At 41.3% G+C, this 12,257-nt stretch overlaps 1 protein-coding gene across 1 annotated transcript; it reads left to right on the forward strand.

Moving 5' to 3' along the window:
* Nucleotides 1-8,734: 8,734 nt before the first annotated feature.
* On the forward strand, nt 8,735-8,977 carry SMIM40 (small integral membrane protein 40). The gene has a single exon (XM_044245395.1). The coding sequence runs from the start codon at nt 8,735-8,737 to the stop codon at nt 8,975-8,977; it is 243 nt and encodes an 80-aa protein (XP_044101330.1).
* The last annotated feature ends 3,280 nt before the right edge of the window (nt 8,978-12,257 follow it).

Consider the following 12,257-nt stretch of genomic DNA (forward strand, 5'->3'; position numbering starts at 1 on the left):
CTCCTGGGTGGCTCAGTGGGTTAAGCCTCTGCCTTCAGCTTGGGTCGTGATCTCGGGGTCCTGGGACTGACTCCTGCATCGGGCTCTCTGCTCGGCGGGAAGCCTGCTTCCTGCCCCCCCTCTGCCTGTCTCTCTGCCTACTTGTGATCTCTTTCTCTCTCTCTGTTAAATAAATAAATAATATCTTTTAAAAAAAAAATACCACCTAACCAATACCGAGAAGCCAGAGCCATACAATGGAAGATAATATTCCATTCAAGTCCCACAAATGGTGAAAGACTTATGAAATCCAGAAATACTTGCCAGCAAAATCTGAAGTATATTGTGGCCCTTTAAACTTACCAGAACACTGGGGTGCCTGGGTAGCTTAGTCAGTTAAGCATCTGACTTTTGATTTTGACTGAGGCCATGACTTTTGATTTTTTTTTAACTTTTTTTTTTTTTAGATTTTTTATTTATTTACTTGACAGAGAGAGAGATCAGAAGCAGGCAGAGAGGCAGGCACAGAGAGAGGAGGAAGCAGGCTTCCTGCTGAGCAGAGAGCCCGATGTGGGACTCGATCCCAGGACTCTGAGATCATGACCTGAGCCGAAGGCAGCGGCTTAACCCACTGTGCCACCCAGGCGCCCCTGACTTTTGATTTTGACTGAGGCCATGATCTCAGGGTCCTAGGAGTCTGCTTCACGATTCTCTCCCTCTCCCTCTGCCCCTCCCCTCTCTCCTTGTGCAAGCTCTCACCCTTTTTCTCTAAAATAAATAAATAAATCTTTTAAAAAGTGAATAAAATTACTGGCACATGAGATCTAGGAAAAGAGTAATACTGCTATTGGTATATTACCAAATATTTGCTCTCTTTCTTGTTACTTTGGGGAGGGGCTGGGCAGAGAGAAGGTGGGAGGTGGGAAAGGACATATGTTGTAACTTACCATTCATAAAAGTCCATTGTAGGGGTATTATAGAGGGCATGGCTTGCATGGAGCACTGGGTGTGGTGAAAAAAAAAATGAATAATGTTTTTCTGAAAATAAATAAATTTTTAAAAAAAAGTCCATTGTAGGGGTGCCTGCGTGGCTCAGTCATTAAGCATCTGCCTTCGGCTCAGGTCATGATCCCAGTGTCCTGGGATCGAGCCCCATATTGGGCTCCCTGCTCAGAAGGAAAGCTGCTGCTTCTTCTCCAGCTCCCCTGTGCTTGTGTTTGCTCTCTCACTCTCTCTCGCTGTCATAAAAAAATAAAATCTTTAAAAATAAATAAAATTCCGTTGTAGGGGCGCCTGGGTGGCTCAGTGGGTTAAGCCGCTGCCTTCGGCTCAGGTCATGATCTCAGGGTCCTGGGATCGAGTCCCGCATCGGGCTCTCTGCTCAGCAGGGAGCCTGCTTCCCTCACTCTCTCTGCCTGCCTCTCCGTCTACTTGTGATTTCTCTCTGTCAAATAAATAAATAAAATCTTTAAAAAAAAATTCCATTGTAAAAATGAGTGTCATCCCATCTCTTTTGCCATATTCAATTCATTACAAGCAAGTCATTAGATCTAGTCCACACTTAAAGGCAGGGGATTACACAAAGGCATGAATATCAGGAGGTAGAGATCACTGGGAGCTATTTTAGAAGGCTGCCTACTATACACAGCATGACCATAAGCCTAAACATCTGTTATAATTAACACTATTCTGGTCCCAAGGAAATATGTTTCCATACCTCTTAGCCCCTGTCATTGAAACAAAAGTTGATGGTGACCCAATGTTGTGAAGATTTATGGGTTGTGCTGTTGCTGACTCTAAAGATGGACACTTGTTTAAAATGCAGGGAGAATTTAGCAGTGTTAGTAATTAGGTTATAGAAAAGACAAATTAATCAACTTGTCAAATCTCTCTCAGTCAGTATGAAAGCAATGTTTTCTTATATAGTGATGTTTCATTTCCCAGTAGGGCCACAGTTGCACATGGTGGCTGAAGAACATTTCCCTGTACTAAACAATTTATATTACTCTTAAATTTATATTACTCTTAAATATATATATATATATATATATATATATATATATATATATATGTAGGCAGGTAGAACAAGTATGACATATGAAGTTACACTGGCAACTAAACAGACAGGCAATACTTGAATTACATGTAGTTTTATTTTTATAAAAAATATTTAAGGGGTAGGGGCACCTGGGTGGCTAAGTGGGTTAAGCCTCTGTCTTCAGCTCGGGTCATGATCCCAGGGTCCTGGGATCAAGCCTGGCATTGGGCTCCCTGCTCAGCGGGGAGCCTGCTTCTCCCTCTCTCACTCCCCATGCTTGTATTCCGGGAGCTCTCTCGCTGTGTCTCTCTCTGTCAAATAAATAAATAAATACTTTTAAAAAAAATATTTAAAGGGTACCTGGGTGGCTCCGTCAGTTGAGAGGCTGCCTTTGGCTTGGATCATGATCCCAGTGTCCTGCAACTGAGTCCTGCCTCTGGCTCCCTGTTCAGTGGGGAGTCTACTTCTCCCTCCCCCTGCTCTTGTACTCTCACTTTCTCTTTTTCTCCCTCTCAAATAAATAAATAAATAAAATCTTTAAAAAATTAAGATTTAATTACAATTTTTAAATGTTAAATTTTAAAATACCTTCTTTCTATAATAACTTTATTTAGTATGACTTGCATTCTATACTTTATTTTTATTTTTTTTATGATTACTGAAAAGGGACATTTAATCCAGAATGGAAATAACCAAAGAAGGCTTCCTGTAGTTCTTGATCTTTATCCTTTTACCTTTATCTTTTGTACCTTACCCCTTACTGTAAATACATTGGGATCAGCTTAACCGTGAAACTATTTCCACTGATCTGGTTTTTAATTTTTATTTCATTTGTGTCATAGTTTTCTTTCTTTTTTTTCTCTTTCTTTCTTTCTTTCTTTCTCCTCTTTCCTTCCAAATTTATATTTAAATTCTAATTAGTTAGGGGTGCCTAGGTGGCTCAGTTGTTAAGTGTCTACTTTCAGCTCAGGTCATGATCCCAGAGTCCTGGAATGGAGCTGGGCATCAGGATCCCTGCTTGGCAGAAAGCCTGCTTCTTCCTCTCCCACTCCACCTGTCTGTGTCGGCTCTTTCTCTGTGCCTCCCTCTGTCAAATAAATAAATAAAATCTCTTAAAAAATTAAAAAATAAATTCTAGTTAGTTAACATATAGTGTAACATTCGTTTCGGGAGTAGAATTTAGTGATTCACCAGTTACATGTAACGCCCAGTGCTTATCATAACGAGTGCCCTCCTTAATACCAATCAACTGTGTAGCCCATTCCCCACCTATTTCCCTCCATCAACCCTCAGTTTGTTCTCTATCTTTAAGAGTCTCTTATGGTTTGCTTTCCCCTTTCTCCTTCTCTCTCTTTTTACCTCTTCCCACACATTCATCTGTTTTGTTTCCTAAATTCCACATATGAATGACATCATATGGTGTCCTTCTCTGACATCGTCTTTCTCTGACTGATCTATTTCACTTAGCATAATACACTCTAGCTCCATCCACATTACTGCAACTGACAAGATTCCATTGTTTTTGTTGGCTGAGTAATATTCCATTGTATATATGTACCACATCTTCTTTATCCACTCATCAGTCAATGGACATTTGGGCTTCTCCATAGTTTGGCTATTGTTCATAATGCTGCTATGAATATCAGGAGGCAATACTCCTTAGAATCTGTATTTTCATATCCTTTGGGTAAATATCTAGTAGTGAAATTGCTGGATCCTGAGCAGTTCTATTTTTAACTCTTTGAGGAAGCTCCATGCTGTTCTCCAGAGTGGCTGCTCCAGTTTGCATTCCTACTAGCAGTGTAAGAAGGTTCCCCTTTCTCCACATCCTCATCAACATCTGTTATTTCCTGTGTTGTTAATTTTAGCCATTCCAAGAGGTGTGAGGTGATATTTCATCATGGTTTGTTTTTTTTTTAACTTTTTAAAAATTTGTCTTTTTTTAAAGATTCTATGTATTTATTTATATGACAGAGAGAGACACACAGTGAGAGGAAACACAAGCAGGGGAAGTGGGAGAGGGAGAAGCAGGCTTCCCGCTGATTAGAGAGCCCAAAGCGCAGTTCGATCCCAGGACCCTGGGATCATGACCTGAGCCAAAGGCAGATGCTTAACTGACTGAGACACCCAGGAACCCTTATTTATTTATTTTTAAAAATTTATTTATTTATTCGAGAGAGACAGTGAGACTGAACAAGAGAGCTCAAGCAGGGTGAGCAGCAGAGGGAGAGGGAAAAGGAGGGAAATCATTACCTGAGCCTAAGGCAGACGCTTAACCAACTAAGCCACCCAGGTGCCCTATAATTCATTTTATAGTACATGTATTTTAGGGGCGCCTGGGTGACTCAATTGGCTGAGTGTCCAACTCTTAGTTTCAGCTCAGGTCTTGATCTCAGGGCCCTGAGAACAACCCTCCTGTTGGGCTGTGGGTTCAGTGGGGAGTCTGCTTGACATTCTTTCTCCAGCTCACCCTCTGCCCCTCCCCTGATCTGTCTCTAAAATAAATAGATTAAAAATTTTTTAAAATAACATATTTTATTAATTGGTGAATAATGATTATCTTTATTACTCATCCAACCATATCTGCTCCACCAATAGAATACCTAGATACATGTGATAATAATTAAACGTAGTCATTTTGATGTTCTTCTAATTGTGGTGCTTCACTCATATTTTTAAAATTTTGTTGTGAGGGTAAATTTGTCAAAGTAAAAGTAAAGACATATTTAACAGTCCATTAACCTGATTAACAGCTTAAAAAAATTTAGACCTATGATATGCAAGCTTCCATCTTTACTCTTCCACTGGGACCCTACAAATGTCTACACCTTCTTTTCTCTCTGTGTTGAATTAACCTCTTGGTGCCCAGCTGATTATTACTTCTTAGTTCACTGAAAAACAGAAGCAACAGAAGAGAACAGTCTCCACTTCCCACTACATCTCCCTACCTACCTACATTTCTGCCCTTAGACTCTGTCTTCCCTCCAGGCACCAAATCTAAGTATCTATCCAAGGCTACCTCCTCTACTTATGGACTGCACTCTAGGCCCTCTCACTCAAGGATACCAGTCCTACCACTCCTAAAATTACCACTTTACCCCCTTGTCTCCTCTCTCCCTACTTAGTCATTCCTACGAGCGTATAAAAATACCAGAATATGTCCATTAAAAAAAATCCTTCCTCCTGATCCCACATCTCCTTCTACATTATGCTGCTTTTCTCTCCTTCCCTTTAGGGCAACATTCTTTGAAAGAACTGACTGTGCTCTTGTTCTCCTCTTACTCACCACTCTCTCTTGAACTCTCTCCACTTCTTCCATCAAGGGGTGGATTTATGAGATCTATATCTCCTCCCTATAAATCTGAACAGGTTTGTGACTCTCCTGTAACCAATAAATGCAGTGAAGTCATGCCATAAGATTTCTGAGCCTAGATCTAAATGGTGATGCACCTTTTACCCTTTTCACTGCAACACTTGTTTTCAGAGCCACAAGGGCCATGTAAGAATTCTAACTATCCTAAGATTACCACACTGTGAAGAAGGCCAGGCTACTTGGAGAGGACTTGTGTAGGTGTTCTGGCCAAGAGCTCCAGCACAGATTCAGCTGACAGGTAGCATCAGCTGCTAGAAGATGCCACCAGATGGTTCCACCTCAGCAGCTAAGTCACCCCCAGTCTTTAAATCTTCCCACCTGAGGAACCAGACATCACCAAGCAAAAACAACCTGTCCTTACTGTGTCCTTCCTGAATTCCTGATAGTATTCCACAAGTATAACAAAATGGTTGTTTTATGGTTATGTTAAGCAGCAACAGTGTGTGTGTGTGAACGCGCACGTGTGTTCATATATATGTTCATATATTTCCTTGCTTGGTTTGCAGATGGGGCCTACAAACAATGGCATCCCTATAGCAATAAGGATATCTAGCACCCAGATCTTGGTTTCCAAGTGTCACCCTGTCAGAAGAAGCCACAAAAAGACATGGTTGATTCCTAAGCTGAGACAGGAAAAGTACAAATTGAAAGAGAAAGTAAGGAAGCGCTTAAATAATGTTAAGGACATTTCAGAAGGACACGGGATCCTGCTTGAAGGGCCATTTTATTCGACGAATTTGGGATAATTTGTGCATCAAAATAATAATTATAGTAACCTATTATAATTCATTAAGTAAAATAGAAATCCACAGGTCCAGATAATAAATAAGATAGTAATGGATTTACAGCTTATTGGGTAAGATAGGATCAATGAGTCCATAGGATATCAATAAATGAATAAACAAGGGAGAACGAAATGCTCTCTTTTATAGCAGATTGTTGACTAAAAGCTGAAGAAGATATGATGGAATTAAAAATCAGTACTTAATAAACATTATCATGGTTGTTATTCCAGTGGGGGTTATCAATGGATGCTAAGGCAAATAGATAGAGATATGATGATGTAGCAGATACTTAGGAATTACAAAGGGACACATCGTGACTTTATGGAGGAGAAACCTGCCAAACTGGGTTGGTAGTACAGGGGTGAGATGGGTTCACCTCCAGTACTTCCTGATGTCATGCACTGAAAAGTACATAACATCATTTTTCTCTTGCCTGTATGTGGCACTTGGGTTGAAAGACATCTTGCAGAAATGAAAAGCCTGTGCTCCTTATATTTTTAAAGATTTTATTTATTTACTTGAGAGAGAAATATCAGGAGCAGGAGGAGAAGCAGAGGGAGAGGAAGGGGAAAGAATCTCAAGCAGACTCCATGCTGAGCACTGAACCCAATAGGGCACTTGATCTCATGACCCTGATATGACCCTAAGATCATGACCTGGGCCGAAATCAAGAGTCGGATGTTTAACAGACTGAGCCACCCACGTGCCCCTGAATACTGGATACTTTTTAAAATGTTTTCTGTAAACTTGAAATTATTTAAAAAATTTTTTAAAATCCCATGAATAGACATTACACAAGACCTTGGTGCTGAACCTGCCTGTGGAAGGAAAGAAAAAGGTGATTGTATAGCCTTATGGTGAACTTGCCTGAGACATAAGCGAGGGTATCAGAAATTAATACATTAACGTAGCACTTCACAAATTACAAAAAATGAAAACAAACAAAAAAAACACTTGTGTCATTTGCCCCTTATAACAAGTTTGTGAGGCAAGAGATTTACCAGTTTTATAAAACAAAACAAAACAAAAACTAAAGCTAAGAAAAAGTCAGATGACTTCCCCAAGGTCACACTCACAGAGAGACAAAAAATAAATTGAGGCCTATTAAACATTTTAAGCATTGGAGGAAAAACGGATTTGAATGGGGGCAGCACCAAACTGGAAGTGCTTAGGCATGCTCTGTAGATAGGAGCCACATGAAAGACTTACACAGATAAAAGTGCAGAAGCAAAGAAAGTAAATTATTTGGCCAGCTGTAAAAGCTTAAAGTCTAGTTGGCTGTGACTGTCCTCAGCGTTCTGACTTCCTAACCTTGAGGTATTTACGGGCTTAGATTTTGATGTGCTAACATAGGCCACCACGCCATTAACACCACCTCAGTCTAATGGCCTCTTTGTTTAATTAATTTAACACATGTACTCGTTTCGGCAACACATATACTAAACAAAAATTTTTACACACCTCCTAATTATGTAATCAGTTTGATCCCATCCAGGTTTTTTGACTTTTAACACAACCCTCTTGTGGCAACAGCAAATAATAACATGCGTTGACTCTAAACAAAATTGTGACATCGTTTGTACCTTACTGGGGGTGAACAAGGTTTTCCTACTAAGTTAGGTAAGAGACCCTAAAGGATCCAGGTATGAAGTCCACTACCGCACAATGCTTACTCGGTGGGCTACCCTATCCCCCACGGGCCCACTTAATCCAGGGGGTCCTCTGGTCTCCACTTGGGCTTCGGTTTCCATCATGGACCTTCCAACCAGTGCCTGAGGAACAGGGCCAAGAACTTCAATCTGCCCCAACGACAACCTTCTGGGCGACATTCCCAGCCAACAACTCTTTCTCAGCACCCCTCACTCTCCTTCATTATTGCTCCAATACTTAAGCTCCAATTACACCCTCTGGCCCCGCTGACCAATCATGACCTCTTTTTCTAGACCTCCCCTTGGGCTCCTGCGGTCCAATTAGTGATGTCCTCTGGAACACAAGGGCCGGAAATCCGGAAGAGAGCTGTGTGGGTTTGGGTGGGCCACGCTTAGTGGCTGCAGACTTGGGGGAGAAGTAGTCCTGCGCAGCCTCAGCCCACCTCTGTGCTTCCCCACCCACATGGGTTAGGAGAGCCCTTCCCCTAGGCCTTTTCTTACCACCCACTGTGAAGCTGGAATGGGCTGACAGCGGCTCACAGTAGCATACGAGCTCTGCTTGCTCACCCTCTCTCTGATGTTGGGCCCTGAGCCTAGAGACCTAGAATGACTTGAGCAGTTCCAGTTTGCATGGGTCTGTGTTGGGCCTTCAGTTGCCAAGTCCCAGTTATAGTAAAGGCGGACAGACTTTATGAATCTAGTCCAGACCATTCACAGTGCACTGGATGATTATATGAGTGTTTCAAAGGAGAGGCTCATCTCTCCTTTCTCTATCTTTGGTGGGGGGATTAGGGTCAAGCCAGACAGATGCAGGACTTGCAGCTGCCATGCCCCTTAATCCTGGTGCTGCTGAGCAAAGGCTTCCATGCCAGCCTCGCTGATCCAGTCAGCGGTCAGACTATGAGTTAGTATGGCGGAGGAGGAAGGTGATGTGGATGAGGAGGATGTGTTCCTGGCATTTGCCCAGGGACCTTGTCCTCCCAGGAGTCCCCTGCGTCGGGCCTTGGACAAGGCCTTCATTATCTTCCTGGCCCTCGTCCTCACACTACTGACACTGGAGGCTGTTTGTAGGCTACTGTGGCTGCTGCCATGGGCAAAGTTTGGGGACTGGCTCCTGAGAACACCTCAGAAGGAGGAGGAGCTGGAATTGTGACCACCTTTCCTATTAACATTCTCTTCTCCTGCTACAGAGGTGAGAGCAGAGGGAGATGGGACGGCTGGGGCTGTGGAGGGGACACTGGGATAGCTTAGAACAGCTCTCTTACATTTTTTTGCACCTACACATTGGAAATTAATTTTGAAAAAGTTTGTACTTCTCACATTTTAAAGTAACCACCTAAAATTTTTCATCATAAATTAAAGTTGTTTCAAGGATGTAATTTCTGGTATATTGAAAACATTCACATTGAAAAATGAAATAGATCACCCTTTGAATGTCAAGGGAAGGGTAATATCAGAGTGACTTGATACTAACCACTATCTATTTAAAAATAGATAAACAAGCTCCTAACAATTAGGATTATTCCTTTCCTTCTTTCATGACTCTCTTTTCTCCTTGAACACCTGGTTCACTTCACCACAGACAATTTTAGGCTTTTATTTTATTTTTTTAAGATCTTATTTACTTATTTGTCAGAGAGAGAGAGCACAAGCAGGCAGAGGCAGAGAAGCAGGCTCCTTGCTGAGCAAGGAGGCTGATGCAGGACTTGATCCCAAGACCCTGGGATGATGACCTGAGCCAAAAGCAGCTGCTTAACCAACTGAGCCACCCAGGCATCCTGACAATTTTAGGCTTTTATACTTGAAAGTCTTTTATTGACTAATCTATCCTACTTTCCTGCCTATGCTTATATTTTAATTGAGATGAAAAGCATTTTTCTTTCTTGTGACCATAGACAGAAAAGTTAAAAAAATTTCTTCTGTGCTATCATTACAATTATGAGAACAGAACTGATTAAACAGCATAAAGACTGCACACATTTTTTAAATGGCCAAAAATTAAGAGTACATTTTTTAATGAGATAAGGGAGGAGGTATTTATGGTACCTTGATGAAAGAAATGGGCTATGAGTGTGTGTGTGGTTTAAGATTTTATTTATTTATTTGAGAAAAAGTGAGAGGGAAAATACAAGGTTATGTGTGTGTTTAAGATTTTATTTATTTGAGAGAGAGAGAGTGAGAGGGAAAGTACTAGCTGGGGGGAGAGGCATAGGGAAAAGGAGTGGAGAAGCAGACTTCCCACTGAGTAGGGAGCCCAGATAATGACCTAAGCCAAAGACAGATGCTTAAATGACTGAGCCACCCTAGGTGCCCCACTATGTGTTTCTTTATTAAGACAAGGTAAGATTTCGTGATTGACAACCACAGGCACACCTCAGAGATTTGCAGGTTCAATTCCAGACACAACAAAGCAAATACTCAAATAAAGCAAGTCAAAGGAACTTTTTTGGTTTCTCAGTCCATATAAGTTATGTTTACACTATAGCCTATTAAGTTTGCAATAGTATTATGTATAAAAAACCACAAATGCACATACCTTAATTTAAATATATTTTATGGAAGGGCACCTGGATGGCTCTGTCGGTTAAGCAGTCAAGTCTTGATTTCTGCTCAGGTCATGATCTCAGGGTCATGAAATCGAGCCCCATGTTGGGCTCTGCGCTGGGTGTGGAGACTCCTTGGCATTCTCTCTCCCTCTCTCCCTCTGCCCCTCCCCACCCAGCAACACACACACTCTCTTGCTCTCAAATAAAAAAAAAAATACATTATTGCTGAAAGATGTCAGCTATCATCTGAGCTTTCAGGGAGTTTTAATCTTTTTGCTGGGGAAGGGTCTTTCCTAGATGCTGATGGCTGCTGACTGATCAGGGTGGTGATTGCTCAAGGTTAGGATGGCTGTGCCAGTTTCTTAAGACAACAAGGAGGTTTGCCGCATCTGTTGACTATTCTTGCACAAATGATTTTTCTGTAGCTTGTGATGCTACTTGTTAGCATTTTACCTACAGAACTTTCAAAATTAGAATCAATTCTCTCAAACCCCGCTGCTACCTTATCAACTAAGTTTATGTAATATTCTAAATTCTTTGTTGCCATTTCAATAGTCTTAACAGCATCTTCACCAAGAGATTTCATCTCAAGGAAACACTTTTTTTTTTGCTCACCCATAAGAAGCAACTCTTCATCTGTTGAAGATTAATCTCGTGATTGCAGTCAATTCAGTCCCATCTTGAGGCTCCACTTCTGATTCTAGTTCTCTATCCATTTCTACAACATCTGTGGTTATTTCCTCCACTGACATCTTGAACACCTCAAAGTCCTCCATGAAGGTTGGAATCAACTTCTTCAAAACCCTTGTTAATGTTGATTTTTTAAAAAAGATTTTATTATTTATTTGACAGAGAGAGACATCACAAGTGGACAGAGAGGTAGTCAGAGAGAGGGAGAAGCAGGCTTCCCGCTGAGCAGAGAGCCCAATGTGGGGCTCTATCCCAGGACCCTGAGATCATGACCTGAGCCAAAGGCAGAGGCTTAACCCACTGAGCCACCCAGGCGCCCCTTAATGTTGATATTTTGACCTCATCCTATGAATCACGAATGTTCTTAATGACATCTACATTGATGAATTTTTCAAGAGGGTTTTCAATATACTTCCCCCAGATCCATTAGAAGAATCACTGTGTATGCCAGCAATAGTCTTATGAAATGTATTCTTAAGTGATAAGACTTAAATGTCAAAATTACTCCTTGATCCATGGTCTGCAGAATGGATGCTGTGTTTAACAGGCATGAAAACAATATTAATCTCATTGTACATTTCCATCAGATCTCTTGGATTACCAAGTGCATTTTCAATGAGCAGTAACAGAAAGGAATCTTTCTGAGCAGTAGATGTTAACAGTAAACTTTCTTGTCAAGAGATGTGCTGTCATCCAGGCTTTGTGGTTATTTATAGAGCACAGGCAGAGTAGATTTAGCGTAATTCTTAAGGCCTCTAGGATTTTTGGAATGGCACATGAGCAATGACTTTAACTTAATGTCCCTAGCTGTATTAGCCCTCAACAAAAGAATCAACCTGTCGGTTGAAGATTTGAAGCCAGGCACTGACTTTTCACCAGCTATGAAAGTCCTAGATAGTATCTTCTTCCAATATAAGACTCTTTCATCTACACTGAAAATCTGTTTAGTGTAGTCACTTTCCTTAATTATCTCAGCTAGGTCTGCTAGGTAACTTGCTACATCTTCTACATCAGCACCTGCTGTTTCCCCTTGCACTTTTACATTATAAAGATGGCTTCCTTATACCTCATGGACCAACCACTGTAAGCCTCAAATTTTTCTTCTGAAGCTTCCTCACTTCTCTCAGCCTTCAAAGAATTGAAGAGTCAGGGCCTCTGAGAGTTTGGCTGTGGCTGGTTTGATCTTCTATCCAAACC

Source organism: Neovison vison, chromosome 1 (genome assembly GCF_020171115.1).
Source record: "Neovison vison isolate M4711 chromosome 1, ASM_NN_V1, whole genome shotgun sequence".
Classification (NCBI taxonomy): Eukaryota; Metazoa; Chordata; class Mammalia; order Carnivora; family Mustelidae; genus Neogale; species Neogale vison.

What these genes read in the sequence shown, in the direction of transcription:
- SMIM40 (XM_044245395.1), top strand. Translation starts at nt 8,735, where the DNA reads ATGGCGGAGGAGGAAGGTGATGTGGATGAGGAGGATGTGTTCCTGGCA.